Here is a 23,585-nt window from a genome sequence, read left to right as displayed (position 1 = left end):
TCCTTCTGTTAGAGCCATAAGGACTTAATTTTGTGGTGATATTTGCGTGGTGTCCTCCTCAGCACTGCGCAGCTGTTATCTCTTTTCTCATACATTAAGCTGACAGTGGGGAGATGATGGCTTTGTGATGAAGAGGTTTGAGTGCGTGAGAGAGAAAGAGTTAAACGTGTCCGGCCTCCGCGGGCTCTGATTGGCCCGCAGCCGCAGCGCTGGGACGGACAACGAGCCTCCGCCGTGTGCGCACTAGAGAAGTCACTTAGTGGACGGAGCGGACTATAAAGTCTGGACCGCTCTGAGTTTTACCCCCCCTCCCTCCAGAAAAATTAACATACGGGAATTTGTTGTTGGTTGTTGTGATTTATGGAAGCGTCCGGCTTTATCGGCTTTTGAATTCGCTGTTTTATTTCAGAGACAAGCGTGTGGTGGTGGGCTGTGAGAGGTCGGTGAAAAGTCGACCGCTGTCACTCTTGATTCATGGACTCAACACGGACTTTAGCTAAAAGCATTTCTGTCAGGAGGCTAATACAAGGTTGACTTCATTCATTCAGTATCCAGGTATGTTACCGACATATTTTGTAGTGACCTTTCCCTCGTTTTCCGTTTCTCTTTTTATTTGCATGCTTACCAAACTTACAGGTGAGCAGCGCTAACTTAGTGAAGTTTCGCTACATGTGCGGCGAAGATAAACTGGCTAAAAGAGACAATTTCATGTATAGTTTGCTGTTGAAGACTTTGGTTTGCTATTTGAATATTTAGCCCACATGCACGACTTGTGTATTAAACAGGACTTCTTAACTTAACGGACTCTAAAAGACTTTAAACTCAATGTAAAGTCCCAGACAGACCCCAGACCTGAGTCTGACTGGAGTTGGACAGAGTAATCAATCACACATCATGTAACAGTGCTAATTTACTGTTTGTTAGGTAAACGGAATTTATGTTGATTGTGTTTTTCTAATATTGACATTAAACCTACTTCATTTTGGCTTAATTTTAGACCTTTTAGACTTTCTTACAGACCCCAAAGGGTCCCAGGAGCCTAGTTTGGGAACCACTGAGGTCAACTGAAGAAAAAAAACTTTGTCCAGCCAGAAAAAAAAGTCTATCAGTGACATGGAAACAGCTTCATAAATGCTAGTACAGTCTTTGAGATCACTTGCACATAACTTAAAGTTATCTCATGAATTTTATATAAGTACTATTTTTAAAAACTCCTTTTATGTACAAATGGCTTGAAAAGATTTTGTTTCTAAATCCTCTATCATTATTCTCCATGGATTGATCCTGCTATGTGCATGTACACTGTGTCACTCTGTCCATGTGTCTTTCAGATTAAAGGAACATGAAGTTGTCTTTGGACAGTATGCGTGTCCTGAAGATTGTGCTGCTCATCTTTGAGGCTGTTTTACTGACAGACTGCGCAAGAGGTGAGAGCTGCTTCACAGATTTTCTCTTTCTTTCCTACTAATATTGCAGGTTTTAAACCTGGAAGTTCACACCAGATTCATAGCTCATTATGATTCAAGTTCACTGGCTGGTTTCTTGTTAGCAAGAAGAAAGTCTCAGTTGGCTCTTTAACGTTTTCTCACCGAGAGGCAAGAGACGGAAAACTAAAACGTATTAAAAAAAATCTCTAAACAGAGCCCAAAATCAACACAGGGCAGGGGAACGAGAGAGGGCAAGCCTACCCCTGCTCACACTTTGAGTGTGTTTCACTCATGGCTGCGTATGTGCGTGCGTGCATGGTGAGAATGTGTGTGTGTGCACATTCACTGCAGCTAAACCAAACAAACATCATCCATCAGCTTCCCAGGGTGAAAGAACACTAGTCAGTGTAAGAGTCCAGCTCTCCCGCGGCTGGCCAAGGGACTGTCTCACATAAGCCTGTGTGTGTGTGCGTGTGTGTTCGTGACCGAAACACTGAGTGGAGAGTGGGAGACCTCAGTCTGACCACAATTCACTGCACTGTTTATTGTGCCAGTATCAATACTTTGCTTTATAAAGACAACTTACTTTGAGCTTGTCAACAGGTCGTGAATAACTGTCAAGGCAATTTCTATGATTTCATCCACCATCACTGACTACTGAACCGTGTCTGATGCAATCCAGTGGCATGAGTCAAAGACAGAGGCAAAACTTGAAACTGCGCTCCGGCTTTAATGAGAGAAATCTGAAAGCCAGACACATTTCCCCGGAAGACCTCGCACTGGCAAAACACGCAGGCTCCATAGCGCTCTCTTTATTCTCCAGCTCAGTGTGGAGGTGAATTTAAGAGGCGTCTGATAGGGACAATACCTGCATGCGGCTATCAGGGCTTGAGGTAGAGGAGGCAGGAGGGGGTTGGCGGCGGTTTAGAGGGGGGAGATTAGATCTGTGGGTCTGCAGACAATGCCTCATTCACAGCATGGCAGCCATGCCTTCACGGCACAACTAAACCAAAGGTAAACAAGACGTGAAGGCTAAATAAGATTAGACAGGCAATTTTGTATGTTTACAGATTAACAGATGTCAGTGAAGGAGCCCAAAGGGGAATCTGATGGCATGATGGAGAGTGGGGTTCCGATGGCTCTAAACTGATTTTATGTCAGACAAAAGGAAGGATTCACAGCCTGTTTTTCCTAATTTTCCCTGAAAGTGGTTGCAGATGCTCGGGACAGATAGACACATCAACAGTAATGTAGTTGGCAGACAGTCACAGTTAGATGATTTTGAATGATGCTTGACAGTCTGTGAAGTGTAAATATCCCACATTTCTCCCAGCAGAAGCAGTGATACAGGGAGTTCAGTGTTACAGTCCAAATGCAACAGCTTGACTCTGACATCCTGTGAAATACAGTCAAGGGGCTTTGACTCAAAACTTGTGCTTTTATAGTGAAGCGAAGGCCAGCAAAGCTGTAAAACTGTCCCCGTAAAATTTAACAATGTATGATGACATCTTTGACAAATGTAAATTAAATTATAAAGGACAGACCCCCTTTGACTTATGTGTGAAACAGTAAAAACACATTCAACGTGTTACTTTACTGCCTTTATCTAAACATTTCAGACAATGCGTCTGAGAAGACAGTAAGTTTGGGTGAATGAATTTAAGCCTGTTGCTGTCAGTCATCAGGCGACATCTGACCCAGGACCCCCTGCTCTCGTACCACACACACACACACACACTCTCACATATGGACCCACCCTCTTTCCACTGCCACGACTTTGCGACTGGCCAAGCAAGAATTATTTCTTAAGACCCCCCTAGGAACCCCTGCACTTCCTCCGTCCCAGCGCCTTCTTTCCTCCCCCTCTGGTACGCCGCCACCCCCCAGCAGCTGGAGGAGGTGCTCAGTGATGTGTCCCAGCAGAGCCTCTAATGTGGTGACAGGCCCGGGGACCACTAGGCTCCACTAACTGAGGAATGCAGCAGCCTGGACATATAGATCTGCAGAAATGCACCCTGGGAGAAACACCAGGTGTCTCTGTTATGCACCAGGACAAACTAACAATGAACACACAAACATACACAAACTGAATGGTAGTGTTTTTGTGCATTTTAATTAGAAACAGGCATCAAATACAAATGTGTCTTTTTTCTGTGTGCGTACATGAATCTGCTGTATTTCTGTTTTCTAACTCCACACACATTTGTTTCACCTCTGGAGCCATCTGGTGAAGTTTAGAGCATGCCGTTTGGAAAATATACATTTTATAAGAGAGTTACATCATGGTTTCATAACAAGAAGGTACTATGAGATAAATTGTATGCCAAGGGCTTTTAAAATCACAAGGCCATTTGGCTCCTAGACAGTTTTCCATTTCCTTTAACCGTAATGAGGCTAGTTTCTCAGTAACCAAATGCCCCAAAGTCCTCTTATTTTTTAAATAGCTCCTGAATAGTAAGAAGGTGTAACAGTGGTGTTCTGGCTTGTGGGCCAAGCTAGTGAGACTTGGGGGTTGAGGGGGCAGGAGAAGAAAGGATTGCACTGAAAAAGCTCAGCTTTGCTGCTGAGTAACATGTTTTTTACGGTCCTTGCACAGCTCACACCTTAATGCTCCATTTAGGTATTAGAAATAAAATCAGCTTCATGTTACATTTTGTTTTTCTGCCCACACCAATCAGCAGGACTCAAGGGAAGTCAAACTTCCTTCATCTTCTACCTCAGCTAGAGCCCGACCGATACTAGATTTTTAGGACTAATGCTGATACTGATTTTGAGTTCTGATATTGATTGGCCGATATCCTTTATATATACATACAGTACATATATATGTACATGTATGTGAGAGTTACATTGTAAAGGGAAAACTGTGGGGGTCGTAATTTATTCTCTGTTCAGCAATGTATTTCGCAAACTAGTTCGCAACTTACCACGAAGACACCGCTTGACTCCGTATCACCGTCTGTTCAGCGGTGATGTGTCCTCCTCTACACGTGCTGCAGATCGAGCTGAGACCATTGTAAACAATGGCGTTGGAGCAAGCACTGCTGGACAGACTATGTGATGATACCATTTCTAAATGGCTCCAACTTTCTTTTTCTGCGTTATGTAAAAAAAAAGTTTTCATATCGGCACAGGTCAGACAAGATACACGGCAATATTGATATATCTGTGATAGGCCGATATCGGCTGATAAAATCGGCTGACTGATAAATCTGTCGGCCTCTAACCTCAACTCTAATCAGTGCAACGTTCTGTGTTTTCCAAACCAGACAACCAGCGGTGACTGCCACCCTTCTAACACGTCCCCTTCTTATTCCGTGCTTCTCTCTGCATTTCCTCCCATTTATTACCAGTGTAAAGTTGAAGGAAGTGAGTTAAGTTAATGTGCTGTCGTTAAAACAAGGCATGAGCTGACCTTTACTCCCACCCAGTCTTTCTCGGCTCTCCGTAGCCCCCCTATTTACCGAGTCTGGGTCCATTGGTGGAGAACAATGGATGGATTATTACGTGCGGCGGTCCCCCCGGGTTGGACAGGGCAGCAGTAGTTAATTTTAAACACTCCTCATCCCTGTAGACTGGACTTATTTGCCATCTATTAGAGCTCACAGCAGACGGGGGACTGAGGCGCTGCCATGTAGAGGTGCGTGAGAAGAAGTTACGAGAATGAATGAGCACTGTTTTCGTGCGTCTGAATATATGTGTGTGTTTTATTAAGCAGGGCTGAAATTACCCTGAGAAAAGTCATGATAATGAGACATCCAAGGAGCACAGGGCAATTTGGAAAACCTCAGAGGTACACCAACCGCTATCCCCGCTCTACCTCCTTCTCCTCTAAACCAGGTGGAAATAATATTCCTCCTGCTATGATCCCTCTGTTTCTATCACGGAAATAATGTTACCGCCACTATAACAATCCGTGTTCCCCATCTGTCAGCGCACACTGCTGACCCTGTCAGTTCAGGAGGAAACATTCGGAGAGAGGAATGTGTCAGACTTCACCCCTCGCGAGGAAAAGAAAGGAAAGGGCTGTAGCTGTGATAAGTAGTCATAATGGAGGTCAGTTGGTGTTTACTTTAGCAGGGTCATATAATCCCTGTGAGCAACACTCCCCTCATTGACTGACTTTAATGGGCACTTCAATTAGCATTCATGTGGAATTTCAACAAGGCATTGTCCACCTTCAGTGCTTGTCACTTTCAGCTGTATGCTAATGCTCAGACGCAACAGGCGGAGAATTTATTTTTTATTTTTTTTTAAGAAAATCCAATTGAATCACACGAAGGTCTCCATGTATACAATGCTCATTAGTTTGTTTGGGCAGTTGGCTCTGGGAGTGTTTTCAGACCACACACACTCTTCCTGCTGGCTGAATGGATTTGGGTTCAGTTAAATAGAATTCCTTTTGGTCCTGTTAACTTTCATGAAACCCACCGAGCTGTTTACAAAGTGCACACCAAGGTGTCAGATTGTCACCATTCAAATGATAATCAACTTTATTCGTTTTCCTCCCTCTCTCAGTTTACCAGGCGTATTGATAGTGGATTTTTGTTAATTGACAGCTGTTCAGTGTTAAATAAGCATCTGATGATATTGGACATTGTTTAGACTCCACACTTCAGGCTGCTGTGTTACACCCTTGGCCAGAGAGAGTGGACTAAGCAACTGGAAGCGAGCCTGTAGGTGGGGGTGACCTTACAATAACATTTCAGCCCCACAGTGGGAAATGTTTGTCTTGCACAAACCCTCTTTCTATGCCTCCTTCATTTCTCTAGTCCCACTCTGTTTTCTCTTTTTCTTTTGAGTAGCCAAGTCATGTAGAGAGACCCCCCCACCCACCCCCTGGCCTTTCGTTTTGTACTGCACAGCTGTTCACTCAGTCACTTTAGTATGTGAAATGATGAGATTCCAATTGCTCCCCTCTTTTCACCCCTCAACATGAGAAGCCGGTTTTGTTTTCCTGTAGATTTTAACTTGTAGATTTATGATTGGGACCATGAGTCTGCATACAGCTGCAGGCAGGGGGTGCAGAAACCGAAACTTTTGTTCCGCTTTTCTTTTCCTCTCCCCCCCTTCTCCATTTCTGTGGAGTTTAGCCACCTTGGCTCAAAAACAGCAAAACATGTGCAACAACAGCCTTTTGTTGTCTCAAAACATACATCTGCAGTATACTGTATTTACACAATGGTGGCCCACAGGATGTTGCTTGGACTGAGCAGGTTTGGACAAGTCCAGCAGTTGTCATTGTGATGATAGTGAATAAAAGGTTGATTTAAAGTGCAGAAATGTTATCTGCCCTCTCTTACTGCATGTACTAGTTTGCTGTACTTGCCACAGCCTGCTTGAATCTGTGCTGCTGTGGTCTCATACTGGCATATCAGAATACCATATCAAGCAGCCAGGAGGTACCTGTTACTCATTTCAGGATGAGGTTCCTCACTTATTTCTAGTTTTGGGGGTTTTTCTGTTTTTTTTTTTTTACCTGACTGTGCCATCAAGTCTTTTATTGTTTTCGCTCTTTTCATTGTTTTCCTTTTATAAAGCAGTTGGGTGTTAGTCATCTTTATAATCCAACATCAGACATCACAACCTTGTTATCAAAGTTTTCTCCATCTTTGTTTTTCTGCTACCTCCTCCTCCTTCTGGGGGTTTCAGACCCTCTCGCACACACAAACACACCAAGCCAGGGAATGTCTGGATAACGAGTTCTGAATGAGACCTCCTCTGTTTTCGACACACACACCCTGGACACTTCTTTCAGTCCCCCCCCTCCTTTTCAGTTCACCTCCAATGAGCTTCAATGAGACCCCACATGGCTTTGTGGCTTTTTCACTTCCACTTTGTTTTTCATTAGTGATTCTTTTGAGCGACCTCAGAAATTCTTCATGCATTGTCCCCATTGATTGAGGTTATAAAGAGTCTGGTCTGGGTGATTGCTTGTCACAGTGCGTCAAAATAGGAGTTTTCAATGCAGGCGTATTGGCTGTCATGATGGAATTTGTGTGCACCCATTTCCGGCAGCACCAGTCTCAGCGCTGGAAGCAGAGGCGAGGAGGCAAAGAGGCCCTGATTTTTCATTCAGGGGACCCATTGCTTCTGTAATGAATGGAAAAATATGTCCCTGCTTTGACTTGAAGAGTGGAACAGGACAAGGGAGGAAAAATCATTTCAGGAGCAAAGAGTATAATCTGTCATATTTTATAGCAGGGCTACTGCTATCCCAGACTGGAATTCTGCACCATGCAGTGAAACTGATTTGATTTCCTCATGCACAGAGATGTGAGTTTGGGCCATGGATCAGCCCCCAGCCTGAATATACTTGAAGTTAGAGACTTGCCAGACTTGGGACACTTCTCTATTCATACAGTTATTATGTGCCTGGATTGTCAGATCCAGAGCTAAACTGACTGTTCTTTTTGTTAATTTTTAGTTAAATGTCAGTGTTGGTTTGTCACCTTGACTGATTTGTTAATTGGTAAAAACACTTGGGTCCAGACTAAAATATCGTAACGAGCTTGTGATGGCTTTTGACAATATTTTGTACAGATTTCCACGGTTCCCAGAGGATTTGATGATCCTCTGACTTCACCGTGAAGTAGATGTTTGGTGCGGTTCAGAGTAAAATATCTTGACATTGACTGGATGGATTTCCATGAAATTTGCAGTAGGTATTTATGTTCCCTAGAGGATTCATCTGAATTACTTTGCTGATCCTCTGACTATTCCTCTACCAGGTCAAAGATGTTCATGGTTTCCAGACCATGTGTTCTACTTTGGTGATTCTGTTTTTCTTTAGTGCCACCAGCAGGTTGACGTGTGGACAGCTCATAGATGGATTTCATTGAAATTTGGTTTAGACATTCATATACTCCACTGGATGAATACTGCAGAATTTGCCTTTGACTGTTCCTCTTGCACCACCACGAGGGTGATATTTTATTTTTATTTATTTATTTTTTTATTTTTATTTTTATTTTTTTTAATTGAAATATCTCAACAGCTATTGCATGGATTGTACTATTTAGCTGCTAGTATACTAACATACTCAGCTAAGACAGTAAACATTATACCTGCTATACCTGCATTGTTGTTGTGGACACATTAGCATTTAACCTCAAAGGACCGCTGTGCTTAAGTACAGGGCCACAGAGCCACTAAAATTACTCTTAGTCTTGTTTTTTTTTTTTATTTTAGAGGATATCTTTACACTTACTGGACAGCTGACATCAGAAAATATAGAGATTCAATGATGTAACAGAAGTCCTTGCAGCAGGACGTCTATTCTGGTCATCAGCCGTCTGTTTCTGTGCAGCTCACCTTGATAAAGGGACTGTATTACTCTGTGTGGACAGTTGATTAACAAAGGAAGAGACAGCCAGACTGGCAGACAGAGATGGATAGAGGGCAGTGACCTTTGTACAGCTGAGTAGTAAGGTGAACTGGGAAAGCACTGAACAAATTGTCACTGTGAAAGGGCGAGTACCACATCGTAATGACAGGCTCAACAGCTCCACGATGACAGATTGATTTCAGACAATATTCCTGGATTGTCAAGAGGCCCCATTGCTGTCAGTGAGAGCTTTGCCAGCTCCTCCACCCCCTCAGTCTGTCTCGCCTTGCTTCTACCCCCTTCTCCCCGCTCTGTCTCGTCTCTGTCTCACCCGCCTTTCTCTTTCCCTCACCCACTCCTCTCCTAGCCTCTCCCTCCCTCCCGCTCCTGTCTGAATCGCTCCATTCTGCCCAAACACTCCTGCTACATCACAGTCTGTCATTGGCCCCCCTACTAAAAAGACCTTGTTGACAAAGGCGCTGGTGTAAAGCGCTTCCCAGTGTCATGGAGATTGGCTGATTCTCAGACTGTACGCTGGTGTAGGGTTTCTGGAGACGGAGAAATGAGGGGGCACTCAGCACCAGGCTCGGCCGTCTTCATCATCATCATCATAACACATATGTGACCACCACACACACAGAGACACACACACAGTGGTCCGGTGACAGCATGTCTGTCTCAAAACGACCTTGTTTACAGCTTCTGTGCTTCTCTTCCAGTCAGTATAACATCAGACCAACGCAGAGCAGCAGTGACTTGACTTAATAAGACATCTGTATCTCATTCAGCACCTCCAGACTGGACTCCGACTGTGTCAGCTGTACACAATGAGCAGGTTGGAGTTAGGTTTTTTCCCCACGGTGGAATGCAGGAAGGTGGTGGCATGCAGGGAGTGGCAGGATGCACCTCACTGTTGACTGATAGAGGCCATGAAACAACAAAAACAAAGTTCTTGCTATGAAGAGGCGGCCTCTAGAGTTTTTTGTCCAGCAAGATGCTCTGGAGCAGTGATTCCCAACTTATTCGGCAGAGCATTGTCTGTTGCACTTGGACGATATATGTGCACAGAGGACCAATACTTTTTTGGTACCACGTTAAATGTATTTATTATTAAGAACGAAAGCTGGCATCAAATGCTTGCTTCAATTTGTACTTTATCTATTTTTTGATCAGATGATTTCTAATACAAATTTCTGATTTAGGAAAAGGTCTTGTGTTACTCAATGTTTAAAATTTGAAAATCTGGCTTTTTCTTAGATGGAGGAAAGTGAAAATCATGATTATAATCCTTGTAAAAAAATATTATTGGTATTGAAACTTGAGTATCGTATTAGTACTCTTTGTTTTTCTCTGTGTTTTTTCTGTACCTGAATCATGTTTAAGGCCTGAAAAGGTAAAATTATTCAGTAATTCATTAGAAAAGTAAAGTTTAGAACCCAAACCTTTATGGCCTCCAGCTCCATTAAATAAAACAATGTCTATTTGTGAACCCTAATCGCAGTTTATGGTTTTAGATTGAATAGCCAGACCACAGTAGTTCACAAGAGAAAAGCAAAGAATTAAAGACAAGTCAGAAAACAAAACATAATAATTTTATGTAAAAGAAAAGTTTCCCTCATTTTTATATCAGTTAAATCTTCTTGGAACCCCATTGGGTGTCCTGAACCCCAGGTATGGAACAACTAGACTACAGGAGCAACAGTCCAACTTTTTCTTTACCAATACTGATGCTAATACCTGAATTCAACTCAGCCTTTGTTCGCTTTGTTTTTCCCCAATTTAAAGTCTGTAAACCACTCTTTGGAAATGGGACTGGGAATTTTATGATGGCACTGAAGAAGAAACCTGCGCTTATTTTGATCGATTGAAGGTATTGGATCGATGCATCCCTAAAAAAAAAAAAAAAGCAACTGTTCTTGTGGAACATAAATGTTTTTTTTGCTTTCTCAGATTTATCTTGTGACCATCTCCGAGGGTCACAACCAGGAAGTAGTATGTGGTTAAACACTAATCTTAAGTTTATAAGGTCCTTTGCTATTTGAGGCAGGCGGGTGATAGTAATGAGTTATTTTGTTGTATCTAAACTTCATATATCTGTGTGTGTTCGTGAGTGTGAGGGAGAATCTGAAACAATACACAGACGGTCCAGAGCAGCCAAACATGTGTGAGTGTTCACACAATGTCCCTGTCAGTGCCAAGTGGTTGGTCCATCTCCAAACATATCAGACAGACAGTAATAAACAGGTGCTTGTTGGTGCCTTGCTCTGTATTGCAGAGAGAAAGGTCTGCTTGAGTGTGTCATGTGGCTGAGGCTGAGCCTGGGCCAGGGAGTGGGGTGTGAGATTGTTGGGATTCCTGGTTACTGCCGCCTGGGCCCACCTAATCCCCCCGTCACTCCCCCATGCAACTTTCCTCTCCTTATGAGCTGTGTGTTAAAGGAGGCCTCTCTGCCACCGTAGCCTCTGCTCCCTGCCACTCTCTAAATCAACTCTCTTCTCTTTAACCCTCACCCTGCTTTTCTCCCCTTGGCTTCATTTTCTTTCCCCTCTCTCCTCCTCTGACCCCTCTCCCTCTGTCTGTCTCTCTATCTGGCCTTTCTCCCTTTCGTCCCAGCCTGCCTCCTGTTGCCTCTTCCCAGATAAGTGGCCCTAAGCACACACTCAGCCCCTGTGTGTGCACCAGGCCTTAGCCTAATGGAGTGAGATAAAGCGACTAGAGTGCCACTCACTGTGTGCTCTTTGTGACAGGGCATGATAGGTTTTTTTTCTTGTAGGCTTATATTTATGTTTTTGGGTTGAAACCTCTCATTAATTAATTTCTACTCAACATTTAAATCTTCAAAAATGTGTCACAAATATATAATTTCATTTTGAAAAATACTATGTAAATTCCTAAAACAGTTGAGGACTGTAGTTTTTAATCCAGTGTTATTCAAGCTGGAGAAGATTATACATTTGTTGAGGACTATTTTAGCTGGAGATTAATACACATTTGATCTGTTGAATATTTACAGCAGTAGGACAAACTGTGTCAGTGAGATGACTAAATATAAACTACAGTGCCCAAGGTCAAACTAATGGAGTAATATGTCATGCTGTTCAACTGTGTGGCTCAATTAGGTCTTTTTAAAAGTTTTTGGACAATAATGGAGGCCTATGGCCCAGAAGAATAAGTTCTATCAGGCTTTGGCGACACACAACAATGCATGTGAGACGGATCAGTTTATTGTTGTTTAATGTTTTCATGGGATTTCTTGATTATAAAAAAAATATAGAACATCAGCAGTCTTTTCATAATAAAAAAAAAATTACTAAATAAAATGATTGAAAAAAAAAAGGACGATTGAGCCCTCCTTCCCTCCTCAACCTGGGCAACAAAAGTCAGAGAAGTCCTGTAATATACCAGACTTTTTATTTTTAGCAGAAAAAGCAGTACTGACAATAATATCCCAAAAAAGTGACCACTTTCTGTGCTGGGGTTGAGCAGGTAACACGCTGGAAAAGCAGGCTATGAACTGTTCCACTGCAGTTTGTATGCTCTCTCCAGTGTTAAGACAAAACAGTCACTCCAATAACATTATATGAAAGGCCTCGATTAAGTCAGGTGAAGGACTTTTCCATAAGGGAGACACCATGCTTTTCCATGCTTGTGGAAGTATGGAAAAGTACAGCTGCCTCATTGAAAGTTCTTAACCTGAATTAAAAGAGGCCTTTCACATCGGCGAAGTATCAATATATTATACAATGGAAGATTTGTACCAGGAAATTAGATCAATCTAATTTCCTCAATCTAATAAGCAGGAAATGGCCTAAACAATGGCCGCACTTAATAAATATATGGAATTTGGAGTGTCAAGTAGTCCTCCTGAATGTTAATGTTGTATGTCCTAAAAGTGAATTAATTTTTTATGTTTATTTTGATCGTCTTTGTTTCAGGCGAGGTGGCCCACCTCTGTATGAATAATGACTGATATTCATAAAGATAACATCTGTACAGTTTATTGACAAACACATTTTTATGTCTAACTGATTTTTTGTGAATGTAGCCTGGGTTTCTTTTTGTTGCACTGTAACAGCAGATGACAGTAGTAAGGAGTCTTAAAAAAACACACACACACACACATACACATACACACACTCACACACATGCTCCTTTTCTCCAACAGAGGCAGCTGGGGCCGGGAGAAGGCAGTCAAGCTTAATGAAATATAGCAGCTTAGAGTTCAAAGGCTCCACAGTAGGGCCTGTTAAGGGTAGGCTGCGTGATGGAGATGTTTCCAGAAGCTTTATGACGCTGGAGTAATTTCTCTTTGTTTCTTTCCTGTTCTTTTGATGAGGAGTCGGCTGGAGCCTGTTGTTCTGGAGCCATTAGCGAAGGAAGCAGATGCAGATTCACTGAAAACAAGCAGCGATGTTATTCCAGTGATTCTGCTTTAATCAGATAGATCGACTGGAGCATCTTATTCTCTTTACCCCTTTCTTTTTATTCCACCCCCACACCCCCCCGCCTCGCTGTTTCTCTAGTCCCTCATGTCACCCAATAGCTCCTCCTGTACCATTCCCACCACCGAAGAAGTTGCTATTCAGCCCACATCAGATGTTACCGAAGAAAGAGCCATTGTCCTGGCTGGTTTTACTCTGCTCTTATCTATTGATTGGAAAGCCGAGAGGGGAAAATAACAGGTATTGATTACCACACTGGGTGTAGTTGCTGGGCAGTGCGTCTGGAGGGGTAAGAAAAGACGGCATTCTTCACCCTCCGCTGCCCCGCTGCTGTCAGAACAGCCTCTACCACCACTCCACGTATCCCATCCCCTTTCACCCTGTCACTGCCCCACACCACCCCCACCTCACCGTGCCTCCTTTCTTGAATTGCCAAGGTGGCTCTCCCCCCACCCTTTCTCTGTCTCACTGTTTTATGCCGATTTTTATCTCTGCTTGTGAAATGTATAGCTAAGCGCAGCAGTAGGCTCTGAACAGAAGCTGTGGCCTTTCACACACTCCCTGAGCTGCGGTGTCTACCTCACCTTTCGCTTTCCACCAAACCCCTTCAGTCTCAAGTGAAGTCACCGGCTCTGGATTTGGTTTCTAGCTTTCATGGTTTTTTTTTTGTGTGCATTTCTTTTTTCCCTCTCATGTTCCTTGAACTCTACTTAACTTTCTTTTTCCCCCCGTCCATTTTGTAGATTTGTATTATACAAGTGCTCCTGAGATTTTAAGAGATGCATGATAGAATATTTCCCTGGGAGCACAGGCTCCATTAAACCTTCCTCTCTTATGTTAGGGGTCTGTCTGCTCTTGTACGGTCTGCTGAACTAACACAGTGCTGCTGAGTAGGAGGAAGCATTCTCCAGCTTCCATCTGTCTCTCTGCCTCTTATCCTTTATGTAAATACTACATATTGAAGACACATTGACTCAGATCAGTGTTTATCTAAGTAATGAATCACTACAGTCTGGCAGCTTGCAAAAGCCTTTTAATGCATAAGAAATTCTTGCAGTTGGCTGGAGATTAAGGCCCGAATCCTTTTTATTAGGAGATGTTTGCGGTGTTGTTTGAATTACTATGTCCTGTATTGGGCAGACGGTGTTGCGTGCATTATCAAGTTATTCTCATTGTGGTTAGTTACGTTCCAGGTGTTTGCTATTGGACGAGCTGTCAGCAGCCAAGCCAGCCCTTTGTTGACATGTTTGCAATGAGTAAAAAAAAAAAACACAGCACTTTGTATGGGAGGAAAAATGCATGTACACCTCATTACAAATCCACAGGTGTTTTGTAAAAGAGCAGATAAATGAGGTGAGAGGTGCCAACACATCTGATCATTGCTCAATCCTGGCAGCCTTTGTAGTCTTTAATTTTTTTCTGTGTTCCTCTTTCTCTTTCATTTGAATTCTGACATTTCCTAACATATTTCCCTCCACGGATGTCTGAAAGTCAGATCAACAGTTCATTAATCTGCTCACAAGGTTTCGTAAAAATGGCTATATTTAGTCTGAATCACAAGAATGCCTCTTATTGAATGTGCCCCTTTCTCTTAAAATAATCCATCACCAAATTGAGCAAAGAAAAACAGAGCTAATTCTGTGAGTCGCCATGCGTCCTCCTCCTCTTCCTGCGCTATGAAAGATTCCATTCACACATGGAGCTCGGCTATAATAAGGAGCACCGTGCCAGAGCTGCAATATGGGAAAGTCCATATGGTCATGTGTATCATTTTCCATTTACAGAGCAGCTAACAATTCTAACAATTTGAGTAAACACTGTGAAATGCTCAACAGTTTGTCAAAACTCTGGTAGATTCTCATTCATCACAGCCTCTGTAGAGAACCATAATGGTAAGTTCAGCAACCAGAAGAGAGCCTCAGAAGACTGAAGCTAAAACAGCAGAGAAAAGTGCAGCGACAGGACATTTGAATTCCAGTACGGTGTGATTACATGTTGCATTTCAGACGTCTCAAACTGTACATCTTACACTCAAACAGATAAGGCAATAATTCCGCTTTTCTCAGAATTGGATTTGCCACAGAGGGCCTCTGTGTGGTTTCAGAGCTTTCAACTCCAAGGTTAAGAGAACCTGTCCTTGAGAGGGAGGAGGAGGAGGAGAGTCCCCATTGAAGAAAGGATGGTGGTCATGCACACAGCACAAATACTTATTAAGTTATTCAGACGATGTCCTTGATTTCAGCACCTCTTCATGCCTTGTTTTTCAAAGGACTTCAAAAGGTTTTTTTGGGAGCGGAGATGGAGGGAGGAAATCATTTGTTGCACATTCCTCGCGCTTGGAGCACCAGCCAAAGCTTTTTAGTTTATTAAGCCAAAAAGCTCTGGGGCTGGAGTCGTCCTGAATAACCGAATTTCAGGTTCACATAGACCTTTATCACAAATAAAGGAATAGATAGACATTTTGGAAAAATATGTGTTTATTTATTTATGTATTAATTTTCTGAAAAGTTTGTTAAATGAGAGGACACCAGTCTTACCCAGCAGAAGGTTAGCACAAAGTCTTGAAACTGTTAGCCTGGCTGTGGTCAAAGGCTAACCCTCACCCTTATCTAACTCTCACCAAGAAAGTGAATATTCATATTTTCCAAAATACAGTGCACCGTTGTTTTTTTTGTTTTTTTTTACAAATGGAAAAGCGCATTCAGATGTTCCCCATCTCTTTTTTATTTTCCCGAGAAGTATATAGTTCTCGAGAAATGTCTTTGACACAAGCTTTACCAATGTCGGGTCAGTGTGTTTTGACACTTTGCTTCCACTAAACTTTTGACATGAATCAGGCCTTGTTTTGCACGTCAATCCCCCTCCATTAATCCAGAACGAACACATGGTTGAGTGGCTTGTGGGACCATAAGTCAGAAGAGATAACTGAAGCCTATTTGTTCAAGATTTGGCAGAAATGTATTTATGTTTTTACAAGGCGGTTTAGTCTTTTAGGATCAACTCAGTCCATATGAGCCCCAGCAGCACCAAGCCAACATTGTGACCTGTTTGTGGTCCTAAAGCAGAATCTGCGGAGTAGAAACAGTGAGCGCCACTGTTCTGCTTTCCTGGTAGGAGAGGAGTGCGATATGGGCCAGCTGACAACAGCCAAAAAGACTGCGGTTGCGTTTTCTCCACAGACATAAACAATGACACTTCCAATTTCCTGTGCATGCTGTGGACCAGGAAAGGCCATCCACAAAGAGGAAGGAAAACTCTTGAGTGTGTGTGTGTGTCCATGCATGGTTGTGAGGAACTTGGAGAAAAATAGGAAGGAGGCTTTCAGTGGTTTAACACTCACAAGATTCACTTTTTTCCACTGAGGTTTTTTTTTCTAAGAAAATATGAGTGTGTCCAGCTTTTTTAGCATCTGAGGTCACCAGCACAGCAGTCCAGATGTTGTACCTGCAACTGAGATACATCTGTTGGCAATGTGATGGATAAAACGAGCAGATGGAGTTACCTGTGCCACCTCCCCCACTGCAGCCCCATCAGTATAATGAACTTCTTGTTTACCATATGTGTGAAATGCACCAAAGGAATGTGACTCTGTGTGTGTGTGTGTGTTTGAGCGTGTGTGTATGTGTTAGGAGAGGCCATGTGTACTTACCCTCCCCATTGTTTTTACTGCTACCAGACCAGCCATTTGTTCTGAGCCACAGACTGTGCTCTGTGTACTTTTGAGGGCTGTTGCAGCTATAGGGTTTGGTTGCATTTCCTCCCCCTTTTTCACTCCCCCAATCTCCTGTTTCTCTTCAGTGTCATGTCCGCTCAGTAATTCAAGGTTTTGTTTAGTTTTTGTTGGAGGGGGGGGCAGTTAGTTGAACGCCTGGTGGTGTGCGAGCAGCGGCGCGGGCCTCCTAACACCATCACAGGGTGTTTCGGCCCGCTCCACCTCACCAGATCTGAGGGAGCAGACCTGAGCCAATTAAGAGCAGGGAGAACAGGCTGCTGTCCGTCTCACTGTGACCCACCCCCCTCATCGCTTTGATCTCTTGCACGCTACGCAAAACCAGAGCCAGAACACTTTACCCTCTCTGTGCAGGCAGTGGACGACAGGGCTTGTCCAATTATTACAATCTGGTTTCAACATTTCTGGGTAATCAGACAAAAAGATGACAAATTACCTCTATCTCATTCCATCTGCCCACAACCAGGCTGTTTTTAGGGCTGCGTTTAGTCAGGGAAATCAGGATTCAGATATTTTATTCATTTGCTGATTTCAGGACACTTACAGGGTCTGTAAACTGTCTACATGTAAGGTTTCTCTCTTACCATACTTACATAAAAACTAATACTATTATTGATTTATATAAAATAATTTTTCCACTCATGAGTCTAGTGTTTGGATCCCTTTGTTTTCCCTGCCACTTTAATATGTGAGCTGAGTTTCTATATGCTGCTAACTCACCTTAAGGTTTGGTAAACTGCAGTTTAGATCATTAGTTTCCAAACTGTGGGTTTAGGACTCCTCTAACAGGTCATGAGATAATTAAGAGGAGGAAAAAACACTGAGATTCAAAGTTCATTCTTAATCCTGGACACAGCACTTTGCAAAACAGTCTCACCACAGGGTCCCTTCGGTGGTTGTTCTGGAGCTTTTGGTTATATCATGCAGTCTTGATCAGCAGATGGAGTTGCCCATTTTTTAATGGAAATGCAGATGTTCAAATTTACATTCCTCGTGGACTTCTGGTCCATGTTGGCTTGTAAGTGGAGATGAAATTTCCAGAACAGCTACGGAATTAGCCTTGTGGAGAGGTTGTTTTGCTACAGACTGTGTTTATTATTTTTTAAGAATCCGTTCTGCTTTTTTTTCCCTCTTGTCAGTTTAAAAATCCAAGAAGATGTTGACACCACTTTATCTTAGGGGTCAAAAAGGTTGGGAATCATTGGCTTAGATTTTTTTTTTATTGTCAGTTCCATCGTGACAAGAATATAATCCTAGGGAACTGCTGGTTAACTGCTTGCTTCTGATTTTCTTGGCACGAAAAAGGTTAAAGATGTGGTGTACCATTTCAAAATAATGATATCAGCCTCAGAAACCCATTTTCAATGTTATTGTGGGCTGCAGATTCAACCACATGATTTGTTTTCCCTGATTTCCCTGGTTTCCAAAAATGTGTAATTTTTGTGTTTGTGTGTTCTCAGGACCTCCACGGGTGTCCGAGAAGGTTGCTCACAGACAGACAGCCCGGCTTGGGAGTGCCATCAAGCTGCCGTGTCCGGTGGAAGGAGACCCTCCACCACTAATTATGTGGACCAAAGATTCACGCAACATCCACAGCGGCTGGATCCGTTTCCGTATCCTCCGTATGGGCCTGAAGATCAAGGAGGTGGAGGCAGAAGACGCTGGCACCTACATCTGCAAAGCCACCAACGGCTTTGGTAGCGTTAACATCAACTACACCCTCATCGTCATCGGTGAGTGCAGACTAAGTTCTGTTTCCCTGCCAGTTCCTGAGATGAGATCATTGATTATTGTAAAAATGTGTCACTCTTGTAAAAAAAAAAAAAAAAAAAGAAATCTTAATTCAGCATCTATAAAACATGAAGTCACCTGTGTGGTAACTAAAACCAGAGGCCGTGTTGGTGAGTCAGCCTCTGATTTGTACGGTCAGACCGCATCATCTTCCCCTGCGGTGTTTTGAGGTAACATTTCTCTGCAGGCAAAAATCTCACCACAGGTCGAATGTTAAAAGACAGCATCACTCACAGAGGTCGAGACCTAAAACAAGTGGATTTATGGAGGTTTAGCTCTTGATCCCCTCGTCTATTGTATGTGTTACAGCCCCTACCTCTCCCTGCCCAAAGTCAACAGCGGCACGGGATATTGTTTCATACTACTTCATCCTCTGTGACTCAGTTGGATCTCAAGCTCTTCCTATTCCTTAGGCTACACTCTGCGGAGGCAGGAGGTCTGCAGCTCCACAATAAGAAACACATTCAGTGTAATAGTGCCGGTTTGTCTTCAGACTCTCACACAGCTATCAAACGGGGCCTGGAGGATTAAGCACAGTCTGACCGAGTGTGTTTGTGCATGTGCATACAGTGCATTTCCTCTGCGCTAGAGCAGAGCATGATGAATGAGCAGAGTGGAGCGTGAAGACTGTGTTTAGTCTAATTACTCAAAGATGCCTAATTAGGGCCAGAGTCTGTGCTCTTTCTCTCTCCTCAGAGGAGGAGGAGTTACGGCCTGGTCTTGTGACAGCCGTGCTTCAGAAGACGAACCATAATCAGGCAGATGTGGAAAACACAGAGCGCTTCAGAAAACGGCGCTTGTTGTAATAAAGCGTGCTTCTGAGATGGGAATAGACGGGACCAAAGTTTATTTTAGTCTCCCTCAATATGAAGTTGTCATTGAGTTCAAAGAGAGGGTGTCTGCTGATTGTGCCAAAATGAAAGGTTTGAGATCGAGGCAACGAGCCAGCTGTAATGTCAAGGTTCATTCTACAGTTGTTCTATATAGTATCAAAGTCAGACGTGGCTATGTGTGTGTCTGCATTGCACTTAAAGGGCACTCAAAATAGAACATATTCAGAATCAGTCATGTGATGGATAATCCAGCACTGTCATTTAAAGTTTGTGTCAGTGTCCTGATTGGACACCGCCTGAATTTTTGCTGTGTTTTCTTCTTGATGTGCTGGACTGTGTCTATTTAATGATTTTTCACTGCAGAAAGTAAATGTGGATCCTTTCAAGTGGAGAAGCTAAACTAAACTTCAAAGGTGAACTCACTGGAGTCGAGACATGAATAGAGGTCGTCCAGATTCAAAAACAGCAGCAAAATACATCAGCGGATATTTTCATCAAAGCAGGGAAAAAAAAAAAGAGATCAAGACTTCCTGGGGGCATTTGAGTTTTTAAGAAGAGAATGATTCATGGCAGCAACTAGATCCTTACATCATTTCAGGGTCGCAAGAGTAGAAACTATCATGTAGTGAATTAAATAAACCAGAATGGGTCAGATCCAGTGTATAAACTGAAAAGTGTCAGATGAGGTGTGAGTACTGAAAAACTTAAACTGATTCCTCAACTGTTTTTGCCCAAATTAGCGCAGTCAGCAATGAAATGAAATGAAAAGATGCATCTTTCAAGGCAGTGAATGAAATTTCTGTGTTTTTTCCCCCCAAGAAAATCCCATGAGGAAATCCTATGCTTGTTAGCTATATATGCTAACAATGGGGCTAAAATAAAGGGTCACTGACCTGATCCCTATTTACTGAATCTTCCTGGTGGTGTTATTTATTATTTCATAAAAACCTGACAAATAAAATTAGGTTTGGATGTGACGCTCTTAGAAGTCTCCAAGCTGAGAAAGAGCTTGAATAAACAGGACCAAATACAAATAGAGAAAAAAGGTGGCTGCAAAAGTTTCCCTGACCGCTGTGTTCTTTAAACATGTGAGACAGCTTATTTTTTAAAATGAAGTATTTGTCTCTGAAGCAGAGAGTAACACTCTACATGCATACGGAATTTATTTTGGGATTTAAATATTGATTTAAAGCTGGGAGATAAAGAGGGACGATTTAGATCAATTACAGCCAAACACACACAATTTGCCGGTTAATCTTGGTGGTAGATAACGTAATCCCAGTGGTGTGTTTATGTGACAGATAATTTGTCTGGTTTGGCTTCTGCTGTCGAACGACTGAGTGAGAACGAAGACTAAAATGAAAACAGTTTAAAGACTGCTGTGATGAAGCTGGCAGGGATTGCCGGGAGATCAGTTCAACCTGACTGCATACGTTGCTCCGCTCCCACTCGGTGATTACGTTAGTGAAAAATACCTTTGGAAGTTCAATCAGAAGACTTTCTTGGAAACATATTTCCATGAGATTTTTATCAGAAGTGTTTTTGCCCTTTATGGAGTTACCTAGAGACTTTCTGGCCTGACTCTTAATCCTCTTCTGGTTTGTTCCATTTCTTACTTGTCCTCTCGTGGTAGTGAGTGCATGACAGACTGAGCCAGTCTGCATCTCACAGGAACGCCCCCCCCTCCCCTCTTTCTGCGCTCTTGTCCGTCATCCATTAGACTCTGGCAGTCCATCACCACAGTGTTTGTTTTTACAGATAATTGTTCCATCAGGGGTCCATTCGTTTCTGGGTGCCTTTTTGCCACAAAGATTATGGGGCCTCATTGTCAAAATACTTACAGTATAATACAGCCAAATAGTCGGCAATTATCGTGAGCAACACTTTCCATTAAGGTTGAATCAGCTAATTGTAAGCCAGTTAAATTTAGTTGAATGCAGCCAACCTGCTGGGAGCCCAATTATGTTTCTCAAAAAGATCAGAGAGGAGAGTTTATTTATTTGAAATACTGTAAATGAGGGGTAGCTCCCAGCATAGCTCTGCATACAGTATCCATCATGTCAGTTTATTATTTTTACTGGATCACAGAGTAAAAAAGCACAAGAAGCAACTGCAGCCGGTTATAGTGCCGGTCAGGGGAAAAAGGGTCGACAAAATCCTGGCAGCTGTTCAAGTTCAAGGCCCAACGTGGAGAGCATAACTTTTTAAACACTGCCTGGGAGAAACCAAGCAGAAGAAAGACAGTAAGATAAAGAGACAGCGAAGACGTGGAGCGGGATAGGAGGGGAGAGAGTGAGGGGTTTTGCAGGGTGATGTAAGAAGGAGGGGGGGGGGTTCCTTTGCAACTAGAGAGATAGCCCTCTTCCCATCTGCCAGCGGACAGCCTGTCCTCCCCTGAGCTATCTGAAGAATCTGGTCAGTCAGTGCAACATGGCGCCTCCTCAATCCCTCCAGCTGGCTGTTTGGGCCCTGTTTGGGGTGGTCTCCTGACAACTGGCCCCATCACCTCCCAGCACCCCCGCCTGGATAGACCAATACATGCAGCGGCCTCTCCATCCCCAGCTGCTCAGGCTGCAGCAGGCTTCATATTAGCATTAACATGGGATTGTCATATTAACATTTACAGGATTGGATTTTAATGTTTATGTCTGCACAGATAATATATTACGGGGCTAATGCAGATCTGGCAGCGCTCATTATCTCAACATGGAGATGTTGGCTCTCGCAGCACATTTTTCATTTTGCTCCTCTCCAGAGACGTTGTCAGGCCAACTGTTGGATAAACTGCCTCGTGTGTGACTGATCACATGTGGTAGCTGTTTGGAGATTTCCAGAGTGTGATGCAAGGCCACTGCGCATAACTTTTCCTGGACATTGCAATGTCCCCAACAACATCTGGAGCTCATTGTGACCCCAAACCATCAGGCCTTTTCCTGTGATTCAGCTGGCACGAGAGGCCAGCGGAGAGAGTGTGTAGTGACTTGTTTCCTGTGGCTGGATTTGTGAATGAAGTGGGAGGGGACGGTGTCAGACCCTAAACACTGTAGCAAGACCATGAATGGATTCGAGTTGTATGGACGGAGGCTGATTGCATTTTAAACAACTTAATAGTTTCGAATGGAGCATTTACTCACATAAGCATGCGCTTAATTCATGACCGTTGTAATTTAATTTTCCTTTTTATCATGAACCTTTGATTTCATACAGTATGTAAGGATTTTTGTTTGATCACTAATTCCATAATAAGTTGCAGCTTTTACTGACTTTCCAGAACACAAGAGCCATCCCGGCATATATTTAGAAGCCTCTCAGTCACTCCTCATTTATTGTTTATTTTATTTTTCAGTCGTCCAGAAATAACAATCATATGGCAGGCATGAGATGCCTTATCTCGCCCCTGTCTGCAGCTTAGTGAGCCAACACTGTGTAAAGACAATAGTGGCAAGGGATAGCTTAGACGGGATAGATGTATAAAAGACACCATTGTTCCCTAGAATTGCCAAAAAGTGGAGAGGAAATAGATTCAGGAAAAAAAAAAAAGTCAAAAAGAAAACCCCGGCAGTGTGGGACCATGTTCTGTTTGGATTGGGAGGTTCAGGAACCGGGAGGAATGTGGAGAGCCCAAGTGAGCAACAGAGAAATATTTCTTCCAGTGGAGGCTGTTTTTTAAAGGAATGGGTTATTATAGTTGGCCAGTTAAACCCCTTCAAATAGCCATGACATCATGGCTGGGCTTGGTGCTGCAGGGGACAAACAAAGGAGGGTTTGTACCCAGAGAACCCTAGAGAGCTTTGAGGGTTTCGGGGGGACTCGGAGGGAGGCAGAACGAGGAGGTTAGAAGTCACATCTGGTCTCTTTACCTGACCCAATCAAACCCTGAGAGGGAATCAAGTGTGCCAGACTGCATCTAGAAAAATCCAACATGAGCCTGCACCGAACCAGAAATCAAAATGAAACACGGAAGGTACAGAACTGTCTGGTAGTCTTTTCCTTTTTGGATTGTTATTAAAACGTACAGTTAACTTGGCCTTCACA

At 43.1% G+C, this 23,585-nt stretch overlaps 1 protein-coding gene across 1 annotated transcript in view; it reads left to right on the top strand.

The window, feature by feature from the left end:
• The first annotated feature begins 256 nt into the window (after positions 1-256).
• LOC121197765 (fibroblast growth factor receptor-like 1) overlaps positions 257-23,585 on the top strand; it is a 28,873-nt gene continuing 5,544 nt past the window's right edge. The window contains exons 1-3 of the mRNA XM_041061512.1: positions 257-555; positions 1,332-1,427; positions 18,387-18,659. Of these exons, the coding sequence (XP_040917446.1) occupies positions 1,343-1,427; positions 18,387-18,659 (358 nt within the window). The 5' untranslated portion in view covers positions 257-555; positions 1,332-1,342. The remainder of the gene's footprint in view (positions 556-1,331; positions 1,428-18,386; positions 18,660-23,585) is intronic.

Source organism: Toxotes jaculatrix, chromosome 17 (assembly GCF_017976425.1).
Source record: "Toxotes jaculatrix isolate fToxJac2 chromosome 17, fToxJac2.pri, whole genome shotgun sequence".
NCBI lineage: Eukaryota > Metazoa > Chordata > Actinopteri > Toxotidae > Toxotes > Toxotes jaculatrix.
Note: the sequence above shows the minus strand (reverse complement) of the source record. Positions and strands in the feature narration are given on the sequence as shown.